This window comes from Eschrichtius robustus, chromosome 2 (assembly GCF_028021215.1).
Source record: "Eschrichtius robustus isolate mEscRob2 chromosome 2, mEscRob2.pri, whole genome shotgun sequence".
Taxonomy (NCBI): domain Eukaryota; kingdom Metazoa; phylum Chordata; class Mammalia; order Artiodactyla; family Eschrichtiidae; genus Eschrichtius; species Eschrichtius robustus.
In genome coordinates, this window is record NC_090825.1 from 48,936,586 (window position 1) to 48,958,077 (window position 21,492).

At 38.0% G+C, this 21,492-nt stretch overlaps 2 protein-coding genes and 1 long non-coding RNA gene across 10 annotated transcripts in view; 2 read left to right on the forward strand and 1 right to left on the reverse strand.

Moving 5' to 3' along the window:
- KIF2A (kinesin family member 2A) overlaps window positions 1-1,242 on the forward strand; it is a 65,532-nt gene extending 64,290 nt beyond the window's left edge. For all 6 annotated transcript variants that reach the window (XM_068535388.1, XM_068535383.1, XM_068535384.1 and 3 more), the window contains one exon: window positions 339-1,242. In XM_068535388.1, the coding sequence (XP_068391489.1) occupies window positions 339-424 (86 nt within the window). In that variant the 3' untranslated portion in view covers window positions 425-1,242. The remainder of the gene's footprint in view (window positions 1-338) is intronic.
- Window positions 1,243-2,815: 1,573 nt separating this feature from the next.
- On the reverse strand, window positions 2,816-14,313 carry DIMT1 (DIM1 rRNA methyltransferase and ribosome maturation factor). Of its 2 annotated transcripts, XM_068535390.1 has the most exons (12): window positions 14,057-14,312; window positions 13,625-13,698; window positions 12,395-12,481; window positions 10,583-10,644; window positions 10,405-10,498; window positions 10,266-10,315; window positions 8,418-8,541; window positions 8,189-8,281; window positions 7,286-7,350; window positions 6,588-6,651; window positions 5,249-5,355; window positions 2,816-3,750 (listed from the first exon to the last, which is right to left on the reverse strand). In XM_068535390.1, the coding sequence occupies exons 1-12, from the start codon at window positions 14,133-14,135 to the stop codon at window positions 3,708-3,710; spliced, it is 942 nt and encodes a 313-aa protein (XP_068391491.1). In that variant the 5' UTR covers window positions 14,136-14,312; the 3' UTR covers window positions 2,816-3,707. The 2 variants fall into 2 exon arrangements, with proteins under 2 accessions (XP_068391491.1, XP_068391490.1); XM_068535389.1 differs by lacking the exons at window positions 2,816-3,750; window positions 5,249-5,355 and having other exon boundaries at window positions 5,364-6,651; window positions 14,057-14,313.
- Window positions 14,314-14,466: 153 nt separating this feature from the next.
- LOC137759311 (uncharacterized) lies at window positions 14,467-18,146 on the forward strand. 2 transcript variants are annotated; one of them, XR_011073072.1, is made up of 4 exons: window positions 14,467-14,648; window positions 16,476-16,553; window positions 16,736-16,801; window positions 17,851-18,146. It is a non-coding gene; the product is annotated as an uncharacterized lncRNA (long non-coding RNA). The 2 variants fall into 2 exon arrangements; XR_011073071.1 differs by having other exon boundaries at window positions 16,476-16,801.
- Window positions 18,147-21,492: the final 3,346 nt, after the last annotated feature.

Below are 21,492 nucleotides of genomic sequence, written 5' to 3' on the forward strand. Positions count from 1 at the left end.
GAGTAGACATTTTCTAATTTTGAGAGAAGAAATGTCTACTTTACACACATATATAGCCTCTTTACACTGCAAAAAGGAACTCAAATAAATTAAAATTGAATGCTGTAAAATGTGCCAAATAGAACAGAAATCTGTTGAAGATAACAAAAAAAAACTACAAGTATTTCCAGGAATCTAATGAGTCTGTTGCTATAGTTGAGCACTGTTCTGAGTTTCTGGACAACAAAGAAGGAAAAATCCTGAGTTAATAAGGGAGCTGATTTGATAGGACCCATAAAGTTGTGTGCTGTATTGCATGTAATGCAAAACTTATTCCCTTGTTCTTTTCTTTTTCCAAGATAAAGTGAAATCTTTTCGTGCAGCTCTACAAGAGGAAGAACAGGCCAGCAAGCAAATCAACCCGAAGAGACCCCGTGCCCTTTAAATCAGCATTTGCTGCTAAAGGATTCCCACCCTCGCTACTGTAACATACAATGGTTCAGCTGTAAGGGCCATTCGAAAGTTTGAAATTTTAAGTGTCTGTGGGAAATGTCTTGTCCCTTCAACCTGAATGACATTTCAGTTTTGTGAAACACTCCTTTGTCTACAGGATGCTTCTAGTCCAGGAGGCACAGCCGAGGCTTGGGAATAGTGAAGCATTTTGTTTCATTTACCCACATAGGGATTTACTTTTGAAGTTCCTTGCCAATTTTATTTTCTGTATGATGAAGTAAGATTGTGGACTTGATCCAGAGGTGAATAGTAGGGGGAAGCCACAGCATTTCCTTTTAACTCGGTTCAATTTTCATAGCAAGACTGAGCAGTTTTAAATCCTTTGCGTGCATGCATACCTCATCAGTGATTGTACATACCTTGCCCACTTCTAGAAACAGCTGTGCTCACCTCTTCCTGCTTTGTGCCTTGACTAAGGCTACTGACCCTAAATTTCTGAAGCACAGCCAAGATAAATTACATTCCTTATTTGTCATTGTAAATTACCTTTATTGTGTGTACATTTTTACTGTAATTGAGACATTTTGTGTGTGTGACTAGATTTGCAGGATGTGCCATATCATTGAATGGAACTAAAGTCTGTGACAGTGGACATAGCTGCTGGACCATTCCATCTTAAATGTAAAAAAATCTGGAATTATGATTTTAAAACCATATAACATGTGCTTATAATTTTCTTAGCATTTTCTTTGTAAAGAACTAAAATATAAACTAGTTGGTGTATAATAAAAAGTAATGAAATTCTGAAAAGAGTTTTATCTTAGGATAATACATATATATGCAGTGTGTGTTCCAGTGTGGTATTAACAAAAGACTAATAGTGCAATTTGATCTTTACCAATACCATTACTTAAGTTGAAGTGTCCATTAGCACCCCAAAATGTACCTTTTAAATGGTACTGTTAAAGGAAATTGGCTTCTGATGCATGAATATGTACATGTACATTGAAAGTAGTCCATAATAGAACTGTTAGTTTAAGCCAAGTATAGACAGTACATAACTCTCTTGAAAAAGAATTTAAGCTAAGAAAGAGATGACTTTGCCTTAAAAGGCAGATCTGACCCAAGCTCCACCCATTACCTAATGTATGATGTTTCACCATTATTTGATGAGAATCACTAAATTCTCACCAATCAGTTCATCTAGGGCATGCTGCTTTTTAAATGGTGGCACTTATTTTTACAGATTGCTATTCCAAGGAAGAAAACTGGCCACTTTTCATGTAAATATTTTGTTAGAAGATTTATATATCTCTCTAGGAGTTTTCCCTCAGTTCCCAGGATAGTGTCTAGGAGTACATTAACAACAACAAAAAGTCTCCCAAGGGTGTCTTGTTTTGATTTACTCTAGGGAACTACCAGCTCATTCATATGGGCTAATGGGAAGCTATGAATAGAGTCACATGAGCCAGATTCCCTACTTCACTGTCCACAGAACTCAGAAGGTCGCTGTGGGAAATCCTAACGCCATGGTGAAAAGCTCCTCTGTAAACTTGAAATCTAGAGCAAGTGTAGATTTTCACAGTGTGCTTATTATTAAATCTATGGAATGAGTTTTCGAGACAGTTTACTTCAATACAATCAATCACCTTTGTTTTGGAAGGGACTCAGGTTTTCTTGCAGCTGTAAGGTATGTTCTATTTGTGTTTATTTCAAGGAGAAGAGGAAGAATGGAGAGCTGTTACTATTGACCTTACAGAGGCTGTTTAAAAAGGTAGTTTCTGAGCCTAACCGATCTTCAAAGGACATAAAGAGATATGTGAATTTACTCATTTTAAAGCACAACAGATTAGTCTTAATTTATTATTTAAATTAGAAGGGTACTATCTCTGGAAGGTCTCCTCAATAAGAAATGTACTGCCTTATACTATAATGGCTTCATTCTGGTTAGTATTCAAGGTATATTAAAAATCAGTACCAGAAAAGATCTTGGTAGTATAATCCATTCCTTCAGTTTTACAGATAGGGAAATCTGAAGGTTATAAAAGGGACTAAAACTCAGCAGTCCATAGGAGGACAGGGAAATAAGAGGGAAAGCTGAATTCAATCTTAAATTTAAATTTTCCTTTAAGGATAGAGATGGTACAAGTGAACTTTGCTAATTAAGTAGTTTTGTGAGATTAAAAAAACCTACTCTTAAGTTTACGTAGTATTTATGTAACAAAAGTGGCTTTGTGCAGTTATTATTTAAAGAATAACTTAAATTTTTTGGATCTGGATTAAACATTCTTTACTTTCTCAGACTTGAAAGCTGATATCCCTATTAATAATTAACTAAAAATATACATTATTTTAGTTATATAGGAATGTTTTAATGTATCACTTTGAAGCCAGATTTCTAAAAAATCTGTTTATGCAGACAACCTATCTTTCCTTCTAGGTTCACTCAGTGTACCTCTGTTAAAATAATTTGGATTTTAACTTTAAAGCCAGTGTTGATTTATAAAATCCTTTGAAATTTTAAATCTATGACTATCTCCCAAGAAAAAACATACAATCTTATAGTTCATTTCATTCTAGTTGAGCATCCTCATTTACAAGTAAGGAATGCCCAGAAGTAATATGCCTGGCACCATGTGGTGGCAGTAGCAGACTCAGGCTTACCTAGAACCTTAGCCTATTATGCTGCAGGATTGCTAAAGGGGTAGGCAGTGATAGAAATTATATAGGATAAACAGAGAAAGAATGAGAGAAGCAAAATAACATTTTAGGAAACAAGGAAACAATTGCTTTACTATACACATGAATAACAAGAAGAAATGGTATGGGGAATATGTGAGTAAATTAAGCATATTTTAACTTTCTTATGACTTGAAGAACAAAGGCCTAAAGAGCTAAAATCCTAAAAAAAGGTTCTCACAGTAATATGTAACATAGGAAATATTAATGTAACACCTTTATATAATACACTGTTAGAAATAACTTTTAAGTGTAAAGTTGTGCGTGTCTGCGGCTCTTAAACTTGAAGAGTATCATGTATAAATTGGACCCTGCCCTATGTTATATATTAAAATCAAACCAAAACCAAAAAAAAAAACAACCTGTATAGTTAGAATTGACTTACTTCCTTAAAAATTCAGAGTAATAAACGGTGACAACAGTAGTAAATCAAAAATAGTCAAGCACATAGTGTCCAAGCATAGTTCATCTTCTCAAATTACTAAGAATATATAATTCCACTTTGTTGAGTTTGGAAACTTCTCTTCTGCAGATACCTAAGAAAAATGGATACCTTCTGCATTGAATCCATGTAGCAATCTGAAAAAAGAAACCAAAATGGGATGGTATTGAAATGCTAGTTTGTAGCAAGTAACAGTGCATACATAGTCCCTATACCATGAATTCTAAAACACAAATACATCAGCAAACCTGTGAAGCCCACCCACTCCTAACACTAGTCATTAAAGAAACTTTATTCTTCAACTAAATTTATGAGATGTATATTGGTTAAAACCACATCATTTTGGTGCCTCTTCTGTCATAGCCTGTATGTCTTAAGGCATGATGAATTTAACTAAAATGATCTTAGACCTACACTATCCCTGGCCTAAGAGGACACTGGCCCTTTGTTCCATTTCAACCTGGTAAGTGAATGTGAAGCTGTCTGGAATTAGAGGCAGGAGAGAGATGAATGGCTAATCTCATGTGTCCATTCTTCCTCTCTGAGCTCACTGTTACTGAGGTTCAAATTAAATACACTGCTTCTCTCTGGATACCTGTGTACTTATTAGATCCTAGTTAGCAAACTGCATGTTTAGTAACCTTGAAGAAGATTAATAAGAATGAAGGAAAATAAGATGAAATATTTCTACTTAGACCTGCCTGAGATTATTTTCAGAATGGCCCCATAAGAACCATCGAGATGGGTTAAGATACCTGAAAAAGGAAGATGGGTACTTATGAATAATGTTCAACTCCTAGGATTAACATCTAATAAAGACTCAGTAGTACTGCTAGCCTGCCAATAAAATATAAGCGCCATTTGTCTCAGTTACATACAACTGTGTTTCTAGCATAGAAAAGTCAAACCAATGACTTTTATAACAATCTACCCTCTTTTTTATCAGCCTCTAGACCATGGAAGCTTTAAAAATGAATTGGATAAACAGGAAAAAAATTATGGTTTATTAGTTAGGAAATCAGAGTGTTAGTGATTAAAAACAATGAATACAGGTTAATAATTACCTGGGTAATTTGACGCCTTACTCTGCTTTCCTAAGACTTACTTGCTTAATCCAAGGAGAACAAATTTCGGTCTATATTGCCTAGTTAATTATGCCTCAGTCCACAAAATAAGTTACTGAACCAGTTAGAAATGATAACCAGATATGATTGTAACTAATATTATTTCATACGTAAAAGCTATTCTCAATAAAGAAAAAAGACCCAACTGTATATATTATGATTCTTTTACCTTACAGGCTACTTTGAAGAGACAAACTGTTAAGACTAACTATGAATGGGAGTTGGGGGAGGGGGCTGGAGGGGAGGAGCACGCACACCACCACACACATGGCCACAGAGGTTACTCCAGGCTCGGACTGTTCTTCACCACTGTTCTTACAGGAAGTGTTCATTCTGCTGCAGCTAACTAGCCTCCGTCTTCTACACCAAATACTATTCCATACCATGGAAGTGCTATGCAATAACTCCCAGGTAGCAGCACCTTATACCACTTAAAAGCCTTTAAATTTCTACATCTGAAGGTGTCACAGTAAAGATATGTAAAAATGTAGGAAAAGGAAAATGTAGTTACCTAATGAAATCATCTATGTCCATGGAACGGGCCCGCTTGTCACTAAAACCTGTGCTGGTTAGGATATGCTGTATTTTATCTGCTATGCTGAAATCTTCTGGTATTATCTATCAATATAAGATTCAGAATAAATGAACAACATATCTTTAATGAAGTCACCTTGACTCTTTTTTTTTTTAGTTCAGTAAGTCATAAACAGTCACCTTATCTGTTCATGATAGTTTTGGAAAGCCTGTTTGTGCAGATTAAGACTTGGATCTCTCATTAGTTAAGTGGTTGATTTTTTAGCACATACCAAATACACAGAAGACCTTGAATGAATTAAATCATGTATATTGCCCTTTTTCTTCTTAGAAATTCTGAAATAGTTGTTTCAGGCGTCACAAAGTACTTCATAACACATAAAATAACTAAAGCTACAAAATAAATTTTACAGCAATTGCTACTTCTTTAAAAGTAACATATTCTTGGCACAAATTTCATTTTACCAGCTAGTTAAGTTTTTCTCATAGATGGCCTCTCCAACCCTTGAGAATATGTCATACTTTACATCTTTCATCTAAAAACTTCTCTTAATCCAGCGTAACATTTCCTATGTAGGTAGATGTTCAATGACTTTATTCATAAAATGGAGGTAGCAATGTGGTACATTAAACCATGTAAGATCTGAATAAAAAAATACAAAGGAAATTTGCTTTTATCTGTCCGCTCCGTTTAATTAGCTTGAAAGAACTAAAAAGTTATCAAACATCACAGTCATTATATATGGATATGTCTATGTGTGCTCACACACACTAGTTAAAGAAAATGTTGCACAGATAATAAAGAGACATGAGGTTCACAACCAGAAATCTGCTATTTATCTCATACTTTGTTCTAATTATTTCAATTTCTGGGTATTAAAAAAAAAGTGATTGAGAAAATAGTAACTTTAAATTTGTAATTGCTACATAAGCAACAAGCAAGAAGGGACAGCCACAATTCAAAGGCTAGCAAATGGTACACAATTATTTTAAGCTGAGTAAGTTACACAAGCTTAAAACTTTGAGAAAATTATGATTCAACTGAATCTTTTTATGGCAAAAAAAAAAAAAAAAAAACAGTAAAAGAGGATGGAGTATTCAAGGGTGTTCAGATATGTTCTGCAAAATACATAGCAGCACTGACCTGTTAGAATTCAAGTTCTAGTGCTAGTTAGACATGACATACTGTCTTTTAAGGATCCTATGGAATGTTCAAAATTAAGAATCTTGTAATGATATATGAAACAGAATAGGAAATAGAGGGACATTTTAAAACACAACAAATTATTGAAACAACAGAAACATTTTCTGCTTACAACATTATGAACCGAACAGTGAATTCTGTAGTTTTTTTCCAGTAGCTGTTGCACTGCACTTGACCTGTATTACATAAAGACATGATATCACTATTATTCCCAAATCAGATTATAAATAATTTCCTTTAAGTTTATTATGATTAAATCTATGTTCCATATGGCAAAATTAAGGAACTGAAAAAGCTGTTGAATATTTAAACTTCTGAAATAATCGCAACTACTAATAATTAAAAAGTAAGTCCTGATAAACATCTCTCACATTCTTAAAGAAGTTCTAGACTCCACAAAACATCATCTACAAACATTTTTTTTTCATTGTGGCTTTTACCTTTCTTTTGACCTTGGGCCGCAAATTGCTGTTATATTTTTCCAAGTTAAAATGCCATGAATCTCAAAAATGTGGAAGGGGTCCATCATCACCTCATCTTTCCAAGGAAAAACTAGGCAGATGTGTGGTCAGTTTTTGGTTTTTTCCCATTTTGCAAAAAACCCCTGATCTAATTCCCAAGTCCAGGAACTTTTCTTCATTAACTTCTCCTGCCTCCCAAAGTACAAAATTAAGAAGATAAAATGTGTCTGGACATGGATCATGTTTATGCTTTAGGGTATCTGTTCAGGAAAAAGGACCAAATTCTAGCACTTAGCACAGTATCTGAAGCACTGATCCCTCATATATCATAAATTAGTAAAATACTTACTTAAATGCAGCAGACAGTGTCTTGTTTTTCCTAACAAAGGTGATCCTTACTAGGCCATCCCATTCCTGAAACAGTAGATGGATATTTTCTTACAGAATATTAAACCCTGCCTATACCTACTAGGTATTATTTTGTGTTAATATATAAAAATGAAAAGAGTGATGGAGTGAAGAAAATGTTCTATATCTTGATCTGGCTGGCACACATATGCAAAAGTAAGATGCATACTTGATTTTCACACTTCCGTGCACCCCACTGAATATTTTACCCTCAATTTTAAAAATAGAAAAAAAATACATATTCCACATCTGAACAAAGAACATGGCATTTATTTAAATCTAAGTATCATTTTCAAAAAACTCAAGACAGACATGATTTAGAATATAGCCTGTGCAATACACCTAAGTAAACCTTGTAAGAATAACTGACAACCACTCCACTGCCACCAGTTACTGACCACATAAGCAATCACGTTTTTATCCCATGTGATTGCAGTAAGGTTTTACATCAAATCATCTGGCTTTCTTCTCTTTTTAAATGGCAGAAATTAGAATTTTGATTAAAAAGTGTTACTCATACTATTTAACACAACTATTTTCATTTTATCTTGTTTCCCATGTCTTATTCAAATAGATACATGTTTTCCATAGCTATAATCTTCAGCAAATTGCAATGGCATTCTAATCTTTTTACCTTTTGCAAACATTTTCCTTGCTCTTGAGGGCCTCAACAACTATCTTGTGTCAAATAATTCCATCTACTCCATCACAGGGATGTATAATTAACATTCTCCTGTTTAGACATTTAGGTTGACTCATTACCTTTCTGCTGCTTACAGACACACATCTTCCAGGTTGGACTTTTTTTTCCCTTTACTGAATGACCTAGTTATTTTAACCTCACCTGAAAATTGATAGGTGGTGGTGGATTCTTAGGTTCTATCCTTACGACACTGGATTCCACCTTGGGTGGTGGTCTGAAGTTATTCTTTCCAACCTATTAATCAGAAAATGTTTAAGGAGTCCTCTCAAAAACAACTTTAAATAGTAATCAAATATGCTTTCCTCCCAGAAGGCACAGCTAGATGCTCAAGGATGAGTTAAGCCACATTATTTCAACAACAGTCACGTACTTTCATTAGATGGTCCACACGTGCTAATAGCTGTGTATTAATTGACAGTCTGCAGTATAACTTATCTCCAGGTTTTGCAACCAGTCGGAGAGCAAATTCTCTTTGAAACATAAGTACAGCACATCTGAAAAGACAGCAGAAAGGAATAAGGAACAAGGTCATTTTCAACTATAAATGTATTTTAACTGCAATGACTTTTCTTAAGTGGGAAATAGAGCAAAGCAGTATCTGGGGTGAATAATTAGTCCAGCTGGCCAGAAGGGAGGAGAACACTTTCAGCCTGAGCTTTATTACCACAAAATGATCCAGCTGCCTTTGTTTTTCATTGTGTAATGGCCGTAGCTCCAACCTCTTGCAAATGTAAGCCCTCAATGATCAGATGAGAAAGTATTTCAGATCAGCACTAGTCCATAAGCCCCTCTAGGAAAACAAAACCCAGGGACTTCCCTGGTGGTCCAGTGGTTAAGAATCTGCCTTCCAATACAGGGGACGCAGGTTTGATCCCTGGCTGGGGAACTAAGATCCCACTGTGCCACGGGGCAACTAAGCCTGCATGCTCTGGCACCCAGGTGCCACAACGAAAGATCTCATGTGCCTCAACTAGGACCCGACACAGCCAAATAAATAAATAAATATTTTAAAAAACAAAACAAAACCCAAACAAACAAAACTGGTTCAGTAGCCGAACTGTATTCACGGGGTGGTAAACATCCCTCTGGAAGAGCTGAGGCAGGTGGTGACATCAGTGTCCTCCTGATTTAACAGGTTAAGGAAAGTGGACTTTTTATTCAGCAAGCAAGGGGGAGGCTCCTGAACAGGAGAAGAGCATCTTCAAAGCTGGGATTTGACTTTCAAACTTTTTTGACAATAAGTCACACTAAGAAATACATTTGACGTTGCAACACCTGCCACAAATATCTCTATGTATATATGTTTAGGGAACTCAAACAAAAAGTTTGATGAAACTATAATCACCTCAACTATAACTAATCAACTATAATGACATGCGCTGAATGCCCTCTGATATATTCTATTCCATGTCATTTTTTTCTAAATGACAGTCATGGGGCTTCCCCGGTGGCGCAGTGGTTAAGAGTCCGTCTGCCAATGCAGGGGACATGGGTTCGAGCCCTGGTCCGGGAAGATCCCACATGCCATGGAGCAACTGGGCCCGTGTGCCACAGCTGCTGAGCCTGTGCTCTAGAGCCTGAGAGCCACAACTACTGAGCCCATGTGCCACAACTGCTGAAGACCATGTGCCTAGAGCCTGTGCTCCTCAACAAGAGAAACCACCGCAATGAGAGGTGCGCGCACAACGAAGAGTGGACCCCGTTCGCCACAATCAGAGAAAGTCCACGTGCAGCAATGAAGACCCAATGCAGCCAAAAATAAAATAAATAAAATAAATAAATTTTTAAAAAATGACAGTCATGGCTCACTATATTTATTCTATAACTACTAAGGAGTTTTTGACCTGCGATTTGAAAATTACTGGTACAGATTGTACTAGAAACCAGTTAGGAGGCCACTGTAAGAATCTAGACATAAGGTAATAAAAAGTTTGACCTGGGCTAATGGCAAGAGCATGAGAAAATAGGGAAAGGCCACCTGGTCTCAGGAGCAGGACTTAGACCACACCTCCCCCAAATAACTCTGGCAATTGAAAAAGAAAGAGAGAGAGAGAGGAAGAGAGAGAGAAAGCGGCACACAAATTGGTATTTTCTACAAAACAAATACTCCAGTAGTTTTTCAACTGAAGTAACCTTAATCTTTGGCTGTCTGTGTTCATGGCCTAAACTGTCAATTTTCCTAAGATTTGGCAGTAACTTTGTTCTTCTTGTCACAAACCTGAAAAAAGGTCGGTGCAGCAACAGCTTGAAGACAAAAGGAGAAGAGATCTGTAAGAGAATTAACTAGTTAGTTCTGGGAAAGACACACCAGAAAACAATTTAGTATATATAATGTTCCCTACATTTTGAAAACATACCTGATAAGGCAAATTTGCCACACAAGCATCAAAAAATGGCAAATCTGTTTTCAACACATCACCCACCATTACTTGAAGTTTGCTGGCCAGAGGCCTGATAATAAGAAAAGAAAAGCAATTAAAAAGAATATTGTTTCATGAGACTGAAATGCACTTTAATTCTATTATGTATACTCACGTGCCCTGAACTCTTTTGTGAAGTTCAGCTACTAGCCTTAGGTCAAGTTCACAGGCGATTACCTAAATTCAAAAAAAAAAATTTTTTTTAGGTTAATTATGGAGTATAAATCTTTTCCTGTTATCTCAATGGAAACTCTTACATGATTTAAATGAATTAAACTCCTTTTCCCAATTCTACCATCAATATTCCTTCAATTGTACTCTACCAGCATATTTTAAAGAACTTATTTAAAAGAATTTAATGAAGAGAGTATTTACAAAATGTGGGAATGGGGTTAAGGGAACAACAACAAAAACACCACCCAGAAAAGTAGACAACCAGACTATGTGACCGTTCTACCCAAATAATTGACAGAATTATTGTGCTCATATGGCTCCACGCTTTGTAACACAACTGATGACGAAAAAAATACACAGTATGTCTTTGTAGTAAATGTTCTCAGAAGCACACAAAGCAACTGCTCCTGGAATGAATATATCACTTCTCTCACCTACTAAGATCCAGAACATACGGCACAGATAACTTCTCAAGCAAATGAAAAGGGATACCAGATAGGTTAAATTTTAATTTTATTTCAATATAAGCTGAGGTTTTACTGACTTCCAGGAAGACCACATCTACAGAGTGGATATATGTGCCGTTTAGTCTGTTTAGCTCCCAGGTCCATTCTCCAGCTTTCTCTGTGCCTGTAGGGTGATACAGTTCAGCTCCATTGCCCTTTGACTTCTGGTTGGGATTGACTACTGAAAGGCAATGGCCTGATGAAAGGCATTACCGGTGCAAAGGGCAACGTTGAGTATTTCCCCATGTCTGCCCGTGCCTTGCACAAGTTTTGGCAGCGGCTGTGTTCTGCTATGAGTGGCCCCTGTTCGATGGCTCCTGCTCTTACTTGGGCTCCGGTAACACACTTCCCTCCTCTTGCCCCTTGAGGTCTTTGGATAGTAACTACTTCCTGCTGTTGCTAGTCCCTAGGTTTTTCACTAATGTTTACTGGTTCCCTTAACATTCCCACATTTTGTCAATGGTCTCTTCATTGAGCTCTCTTCAGATAGGTTCTTTAAAATGTGTTGCCTGCTTCCACCAGAAGACACAACAGTGGTCCAATGTAACTGGAACTAGGTAAGCCAAGAGACAAAGAAGGTACCAGCAGTGGCCAGGTGACACCCTAATCTCAGAGGCCTGTGCTAGATCTCCTCCAAAGTCCTAAGTTCCAATAACTCCAATTGCTGTGCTTTGCTCCCCTGAGCCTAGAGGTGGTAGCTGCTCTTTGTAATTACTACTATTGGGTTACCTCAGTGTTCCCATTTTTTCTCTTAGTCCTCTAATAACCATGTAACCAATTCCCTATATTAAATTCTCTGTATTGAAATATCCAATGTGGTTTGTTTTCCTGATTGATATACCCCATATTTTCTTTTTCTTTTAATCCATTTTTAAAAACTGAGATATAATTGACATATAACATTACATTAGTTTCAAGTGTACAACATAATGATTAGATATATGTAACATTCATGACCACATAATTACAATCTTATTTTCTTGTGATGAGAATTTTTACTCTCTTTAGCAACTTTCAAATATACTACACAGTACTGTTAACTATAGTCACCATGATGTCCATTACATCCCACGACTTACTTATTTTATAACTGGAAGTTGGTACCTTTTGACCCCCTTCACCCAGTTCGCTCATATTTTCTAAGATAAAGTTTCTAGCAAAGGAGCAATTAATTAAATAGATCTGTAAGCCACCTGAGCTTGCTCACATAGTAATTTCTGATACCAAACACTAAATCCTCTTTTTACCTTTTTTGCCTTTTCTAGCAACTTTACAGTCATATTGCCAGTTCCAGGTCCAACTTCCAGCACCACATCAGTTGGTCTTAAGGCAGCCTACAAGCAAGCACAACCACTTTAGCTTTACAGGCACATCTGTAATAATTTAATTTACATCTGAATATCTTTACTCAAAAGTGCTCAGTGAGATCTTATCCTGACTCCCTTTTTAGGAGATTCCTTCATGATCTATGTGCTTAACAAAAATTATCTCATTAACATTAGGTGCAAGTGGAAATCTAACACCTCTCCTAACTTGGGGCAATAGTTAGGAGTCAGAAAAGCAGGAATAGCAGTTCTTTCTGAGAGTGGCATTCTGCTTTCTACCTTTGAAATGATTCCAACAGCATCTTGTTACCAACTCTGTTATCACCAAGTTCAAACTGGAAAGGTCAAAATGATGACCTTGCCTGAGAACCATAACACGTTGTACCAGTATTTCTCAATTCTACATCCATGTATGGTTTCAGGGATGCAGGAGTATCCAGAAATTGTACACAAAACTTGGTGTCTGTATGCACACAGCTGCAGTTCATAGCTTTCATCAGATGCTCAAAGGAATCCATGAGCCAAAAAGGTTAAAAAGCTAGGCCAACTCTCATTTTGTAAACGACACTAAGTCGAGATTCTCTATGTAATGTTCTTTCTACAGCTCCAGGGTGCTTCCTTTGCAACCATGAAAGTAATCTGCACCACCTGTGTTTCTTGTCCTAGCACCCAATCATCCAAAACAATAAGAGAACATCAATAACCCATACAGGAAGAATACTCCAAAGAGTTTATATGTGGCATTGGCTTATACCATATAGGTTTCTCTGGGGAACAAACTTCCAAAGGTGTCTGTTTAGACATACTTTCAGGGTCTGGAGTAAATAAAAACTAACAGTGATAGATGGTGCCTAGAAAAAGTGATTGGGAATAAAAGAATAATAATCTGGAATCGAACAAGTAGAAATGTCAAACTAAGAAGTAAATAATCTACAGAAAGATAAAAGAATTTGGAGCCAGGAGAAGCCGAGACCCACAGAAGGAAGCAAATCATATTGAAGACAGCTTGTGAATCCTACACAGTTCCTCAATTCATTCAACAAGTATTTATACAGCATCTATTTTGTGCCAGGCATCCTTTCTGTGCTCAGATATTCCTAAGAATAAAATCAGTAACCCAATAACTCTCTCCCTCTCCTCTTCCACACCCACCTTATCGATAATGCTGTTAACAATGAGAGGATTTTTCAAAACGTGCTGCCCAATCCCCGTGTTGAACGTGAGTCCTGGAAGAAAACATGAAATAGCCTTAATTTCCCAACTAAAATCAAATATTGGACCATCCCAGAGAAGAAAGTAGGATAGTTGGGGGAAAGTATGTGCGCCAACAAGAGCCACCAAACGTCACGCTTGGAGCCGGGATGACAGACTGTTTCAGTTCACCCCTTCTGCTGGAAAGGAAGCCAGAGGCTGCGCGCCGGGCCTGCGGCCGGCGCTCCGGGAAACCCGGGACTTGCGCGGCTCCCAGAGCGCGGGCCACGCCTGGTCTCACTGTCCCGGCCCAGAACTCCGTCCGCGCCCCGGGTTCGGTCCTGCCGGAAGACCCAACCCGACGGACCCCAGCTCCCTCCCGGCTGTCCTCACCTCCTCCGCTCTTCAGCTCCCGGCGTTGTTGTTGCCGTTCGCGGCACCGGCCGCTTGCCCCTGACTTGATCTTCGGCATCTCTGCAGGCAGCGGGCACACAGGCCGGGGAAGTTAGAGAGGACCGGAGGCTGCAACCGCGAGTCACCGCACCACGTGGGAATCGCCGGCCCGCACCAACAGCACAGGTCCTGGCCACTTCGGGGAGGGGCGAGGACCCGCCCACTGGTTTGCTCCGTGGTGCGCCCCCAGAAAGATGGCCGACCTTGGGTCCCTGTGGCCGCCGGGAATTGAAGTCATAAGCTGGGAGAGAGCCTGGCCTCGGAAGCCTACAGATCCCAGAAGACACCGCGCTACCGATTCTGGCAGTTTGGATTGGCTAATTTGGAATCGGGGGCGGGGCCTCGCCCCTACCCACACCGAATGGGTTAAATAGGTTTTGGTGTGGTACCTGAAGGTTGTGGAGGAAGTTTAAGTTATATAACGCAGTTAGGCCTCTGGATGCTTCATCAGGCCAGGTTCTGGAATCGCTGAAATCCAAAGAAGGTTTCTTTTTGTCACGTGCCTCGCTCCTGTTTCCCAGCCGATCGTGGGGTGAGAATCCCAGGAACTTGGGAAGAGGAGCTTGCTCCTCTAGGGGAGTGAGTTCTCCGCTGCTTGAGTTGTGGAAAGTAACTCTGAGAATGTAATTGTCTAATTCCACTAGAGCTACTAGTTGCTTCGCTTCCTTCTGTGCCACGTCATTAATTTCCTAAACTTTTCCATATTGAGCTCTCACTGTGTATTAAACACTATTGGGTGCTAGAGATTCAGAGTTAAATGGGAAACTGCTCTTCTCAAAGTTTATTCTACTGAGAGAGTTAGACAAAAAGTCCGAAACTCTGTAAATGTGGTAGTTGTTATGCATTGGGTATTGTGATAGGACAATGTATCCGACTGTAAGTTCCATGAATACAATGTCCATGTCTATTTTGCCTGCCAGTGTAATGGTTCTCAGTTTTTAATGTTTCTGTGTGTAACTTATTTCCTTGAAGAAACAATCTTTTTCTGTTTTTATCAAAGCTAACTTTCTTTCCTGCACAATTGATTGTGAGCATTCCCAAGCCTTGCTCTTTCTTTGCTGTTATTCTAATTTAGGAAAAAGAAATTGTATACCCTAGTAGCATCTTCAACTACCTCTGTAATTCCATTGATCATTAATTTATTCCACAATTCTGGAGAATCTACAGTGTGCCAGGCACTTTGTCAAATGTTAGGAATTTAAAAATGAACATGACCTAATTCCTGCTTTTAAAGAAATTTCTATCAAGAGAGGAAGACATAGCACCATTTGCTGATATCTTATTTCACCATTTCAAACAGTTCTCTAAAATAGGGGCTTATCATTGTGTTCATTTTACAGATGAGGAAACTGAAGGACAAAAAAAAATGTTAAATATCTTGCTCAAGATCACACAGTAAATGACAGCTGCATCTTGAACCTGTATTCAAGATGGTCTGTATTCCAAAGACAGTGTGCTTTAAAAGAGGCATGACCTTAGCACTATGGCTAATACTTGAGGAAACTGGGGAACATTTTCAAAATATAATATTTGAGCTGAATCATTAAAAGAGAACCAAAAATTATCCAGGGAAAGTTTGAGAATTCAAAGGGAACGGTACTAACAAGGTCAAGATATAGGGTATTTAAGGAAGAAAAAGAAACTTGGTGTAGCTGAGAAGTAAACAGGTAATGTAAATAGAAACTTACGGTGAAGGGCCTCAAATGTTATCCCAAGGAGCAATGGTGGTCCCTGGGAATCAAAATAACCATTTGCCCTCTCTGCTCCTCTCCAGCTGTGAGAACTGCCGGAGCTCACACAACAGTACCTATAGGAGACATTCACGGGCTCCACGTTTAGCTGTATTCTGAACCCTGCCTAACCAGCTCTTCTTGAACTCCCTCTAATCTTCCTCTCCCATTCTCCATAAAGGATCTTCAAATCTTAATTCTTCTCAGGCCTCCTGCCCTACGACCTCCCCAGCTCCTTCTCAGCAGAAAACCTTGCTTTTTCTTTTTTTTTTTTTAATATTTGTTATTTATTACAGTGAAATTGCCTAGTTTCCTTAGTTCTGTCACCTTTCTCCCTTTCTTCCTTCCTTCCTTCCTTCCTTCCTTTCTTTCTGCTGTGTTGGGTCTTCATTGCAGCGCACAGGCTTCTCATTGCAGTGGCTTCTCTTAATGCAGAGCACGGGCTCTAGGCGCGTGGGCTTCAGTTGTTGTGGCGCATGGGCTCCGTAGTTGCGGCACATGGGCTTTGTTACTACACGGCATGTGGGATCTTTCCGGACTAAGGATCAAACCCTTGTCCCCTGCATTGGCAGGCGGAGTCTTAACCACTGCACCACCAGGGAAGTCCCAACCTTGCTTTTTCTTGACAGGAGGAATGCAGGATCACCTCCAGGACACTCTCATCTGCCTGGGTCACTGTTCTACACACGGGGGGTGTACAGTGAGTGGTGAGCAAAACAAAGTGGAGCTTACATTCTAGTGAGGAAAAACAGACATTATGTCAGGTGATGATAAGTATGAAGAAAAAAGTAAAGTAGAGGAGAAAGAGATCAACAGGGTGGGTGGGAGAGACTATTTTATGTAGCATGATAGACAATAAGGATGGAAACCAAATGATAATTTTCTTTAGGAGTGAAATAGCAAGACCCTCCTGGAAGTTGTCACAAAATAAGCCACATAAAACTAAATGACTGAGGTGAGTGTGCACATTTAGATTACCTACAGACTGAATTGGTGTTTGTTTAGGTATGAACCTTGAGTCACCTATACCCAAAACACTAGGGCACATGTTACATAGTGGACTGTGTTCCCCCAAAATTCATATGTTGAAGCCCTAACCTCTGGTACTCAGAATGTGACTGTATTTGGACATAGGGCCTTAAAAGAGGTGACTAAGTTAAAATGAGGCCTTTAGATTGTGACCTAATCAAATCTGACTGGTATCCTTATGAAAGGAGGAAATTTGGACACTCATAGACACACTAGGGATGTGTATACACAGAAGAAAGACCATATGAGGACACAGCCAGAAGGCAGCCATCTGCAAGCTAAGAAGAGAGGCCTCAGGGAAAACAAACCCTGCTGACACCTTGATATTGAGTTTCTAGCCTCCAGAACAGTGAGAAAATAAATTTCTGTTATTTAGACCATCCAGTCTGGGGTATTTTATTATGGCAGCCCTCACAAACGAATACCACATGTAATGAAAATTCACATTCCCAAGGCTCACCCTAAACATTCTGGATCAGAATAGGATTTGGCCCTGGCAAATGCATTTTTAACAGACCCTCTAGGAGATTCTGATGCGCACTGCAGGTAGGGATTCACTACTTTCTGCACTAAAATAACCTATTTGGTTGAGGAATTTCTACAGAACTGAAAAAGGATGGGAAGGGCACCCTCATCAGTACAGGAAAATTGTTCTAATAATTGGTATTGCTTATTATTCTGGCCAAATTCCATCCAATTGTTGGGATTTTTTTTTTTTTTAGTACCAAGGTAACATTCAGAAGTGAGACAGTATTGGGTGCAGCATGTATCCATGAGCCCTAGGGAATGTGTGATGCTGGGATATGAGCTACATTAAAGAAATGTGTATGCAATTTATGCTGGAATGTATTTGAGTTATCTTTGCAGCTATGAATGGCTTTGTAATTATAAAAAATAATTTTATGCTTCTCTGCTTCATATTTATATCATTTGTTAACTAAAAATAATTATTTTTGGGCTTCCCTGGTGGCGCAGTGGTTAAGAATCCGCCTGCCAATGCAGGGGACGCGGGTTCGAGCCCTGGTCCGGGAAGATCCCACATGCCGTGGAGCAACTAAGCCCGTGCGCCACAACTACTGAGCCTGCGCTCTAGAGCCCGTGAGCCACAACTACTGAGCCTGTGTGCCACAACTACTGAAGCCCGCGCGCCTAGAGCCCGTGCTCCGCAACAAGAGAAGCCACCGCAATGAGAAGCCCTCGCACCGCAACGAAGAGTAGCCCCTGCTCACCGCCACTAGAGAAAGCCTGCGTGCAGCAACGAAGACCCATCGCAGCCAAAAATAAATAAAATAAATAAAAATTTTAAAAAAATATATATTTTTTCAGTTTGGGTGTGCACAATTGATTACTGCCATTCTTATAGTGTTTTTTTGTTAAAGTGTATCATAACTTGAAAAATAATTACAGTAACATTTGCTTTGGTAGAAGAGGATTATTTAAATTCACAGCATGCTTGAAATGATAACATTCTTAACGTGCCAGGGAATATAGTAAAGAATAAAAATAAAACATTGTGAGCATTTTCTTGTATAAATTATAGTCCCTTGCAGACTTTTAATGTATTTAGAAGTCATAAAAACATTAAGAATGTTTGAATTTCACACTTTTAACATGGATTTATTAACTGAAATACTATATTTCTATGAAAAAATAATTCACCTGGACAAGATAAAACAAAATCAAATTGAAATGTACTTAATATCAAGCTGTTTAATTTGATTAGAACAAAAAAAATATTGTGCCAATATCCAATACTAAAATGAAGTGCTGCCTTACAAAGTAGAACAATTTCAAAGAGTACCTAGAGACAATTTCTACTATGCTGTCTAAATCTTAACGGAAAAATGTGATGAAATTTGGCTGAAAGAAGTAATATACCTTGAATACTATGAGCAAGTCTTCTATAAAAAATATTCTAATTTTTTTCAGATTATTAAAATGCTATTTTAAATTGATACAATTAATTAAGAAAGAAGACTTTGGTCTCTGTTTAATACCAGCATGATGAGTCTAAGCGTTGTCAGTGAATATCTAATAATTGTTAGTGAAAATCTAATATCGAATCATTGATACCTACCAAAAGCATCTGTCAGATAAATGTTTTCATATCATTACCATAAAATAATATATATTCTGTTGCAAAATGAAGCACTTTGAAGCTTTCCAAATACAACAGGAAAATTATTGTACTAAGAATTCTATTTGTGGATTATAATAGAGCCTATTTCATATTATATGTTTTATATTTGTATTTATATATTATATTTTCATATTGCATTTTATGGGTTTCAAAGTACTTTCCACACAATTAGATTTTCAGTGAAACCCTGGGAAGTTGTTAGGGCAAGCATGCTTATGCTGTTTTACCTGTGAAGAAACTGAGTCTCACAGAAATTAAAGGTACTTGCTCAAGGTCTTTCAGGTAGTTGGCAGCAGACAGTAGGGGTGGAAGCCTGTGCTCTTGCCACAGCAGGACACCAGCCTGCCTTATGTGGGCTCCTTTGGTCTCTACTTACATCTGAATGTTGCCATCATAGTCAATTCGCAGGTTACGCATCCGCGGATACAGAGGACCCAGTGTACTAGGCCATCTTATGCAAGGGACTTGGGGGTTCGTGGATTTTCGTATCCAGGAAGGGTCCTGAAATCATTCCCCGTGGATACCAAGGGATGACTGTACTCTCATCACTGGTGGAATGGCAGGAAAGCAAAAGATACAAGCTGAGTCATTCTAGATACAATTTAAATTAATTTCACTCTTTAATAACAAGCTAATGTAAGAGTCAAGTGAATTCTAAAGTATGGAGTTAAAAAATTAAATCTTTGGTTACCATGAATTTAAGAATAAATTGTGTACAAAGTAACAATGACAGAGATGTAGTAAGTAAAAGTGGTTTTATTTTCCCCTTTTATGCGTTTCCTGGGCCCCAAAGATAGGGCAACTACATTGTAAACGAAATAACAAAACCAAAAACTTAACTTGCAAAAATCCTGGAAAATACAGAAGGTAGAAAGAAGATGAAAAATTTACATCTAATCTCACTATTCTGGTATAACCTCTGTGAAGGTTTTGACACACACTGTTTTCTCCTATTGTTTTAGCAATACATATTTTTACATAGTTGAGATCATATAACTTACTGTTTTTTTTTTTTCCATAAAATACAGTAACATAAAAAGCACTTTTCCCAGTTTTTATACAATCTTGATAGTCAGTATTGAAAGCTGCTGCAGAAGATTTCATCTTGTGACTGTGTAAGAGTTCACTAGATCAGTCCTATACCACTGTTGTAAAAAATAGAGCCATACACATTTTACTGCATTTATGAAAAATATTTTCTATACTTTGGATTATTTCCCTAGTAGAGATTTATAAGAATGGAGTTATTTAGTCAAAATATATGAACATTTTAGTCTCTGAATATATAGTAATAGATTATATTCTAAAACAGTTGAATCAATTTTCATTCTTACCAGGAGAATATGAAAAAATGCTGTTTCACCTTAAGAGATACAGAGCTACATGTATTCTTATATTTATTTTTCCAAAGTAGAAATATTTATTATATTTCTTTGATTACTAAAGTAATACTTAAACATTGCAAAAAATTTTAGATAGTACAAAAAGATTTTAGAAAGTGAAACCTATCACTCAGAGTTCACCTCCACTAAGGAATTGATATTTTCCAAGACTTTTTGGATATAAAAAATTCTTTTAACCTACTGTTCTTACCTAACTAAATATGATGGACATCTTTTAATGTTAATGAATATAAATCTATATCAGCATTTTTAACAGGTAGAGAGTATTTCATTGTATGAACATACCATAATTTATGTAATCAATCCTTAGTGAAAGACACTTATATTGTTTCAAATTTTTAAAAAATTATAATCAGGGACTTCGCTGGTGGCGGAGTGGTTAAGAATCTGCCTGCCAATGCAGGGGACACGGGTTCGAGCTCTGGTCCGGGAAGATCCCACATGCCACGGAGCAGCTAAGCCTGTGCGCCACAATTACTGAGCCTGCGCTCTAGAGCCCATGAGCCACAACTACTGAAGCCCGCGCTCCTAGAGCCGGTGCTCCACAACAAAAGAAGCCACTGCAGTGAGAAGCCCGCACACCACAACGAAGAGTATCCCCTGCTCGCCGCAACTAGAGAAAGCCCGCGCGCAGCAACGAAGACCCAATGCAGCCAAAAATCAATAAATCAATAAATTAAAAAATATATAAACAAAACTGAAGCTGCTACAAAATTATATTACCAAGGGCAGATCAGTTAGTTTCTCAAAGACTTATTTTCCTAAGCTGGTAAGCTTCTAATGAGTTAATTTATAAGCAGCTAATGAACTATATTATAGAGTTGCCCAAGACCCAATTTTACCCAAGTTACAATATTAAATGAAGTGTAGCAATTTCGAAACGTTATGATTTCGGAGCACATATTGGTTTTCTATTGCTGCTATAAAAAATTGCCACAAACAGTAGCTTAAAGCAACACAAATTTATTGTCTGAGAGTTCTGAAGGTCAGAAGTGTAAAGTCATCTGCAGGACTGAGTTTCTTACAGAGACTGTAGGGGAGAATCCATTTCCTTGACTTTCCCAGCTTCTCTAT

Excerpts from the sequence above, each read along its gene's own strand:
- DIMT1 (XM_068535389.1), bottom strand. The coding sequence starts at position 14,135 with ATGCCGAAGATCAAGTCAGGGGCAAGCGGCCGGTGCCGCGAACGGCAA. Across the intron at positions 8,282-8,417 it reads GTGTGGACCATCTAATGAAA|GTTGGAAAGAATAACTTCAG; the intron begins GTACGTGACTGT and ends TCTGATTAATAG. Across the intron at positions 6,652-7,285 it reads ACACTGTCTGCTGCATTTAA|GTCAAGTGCAGTGCAACAGC; the intron begins GTAAGTATTTTA and ends TATGTAATACAG.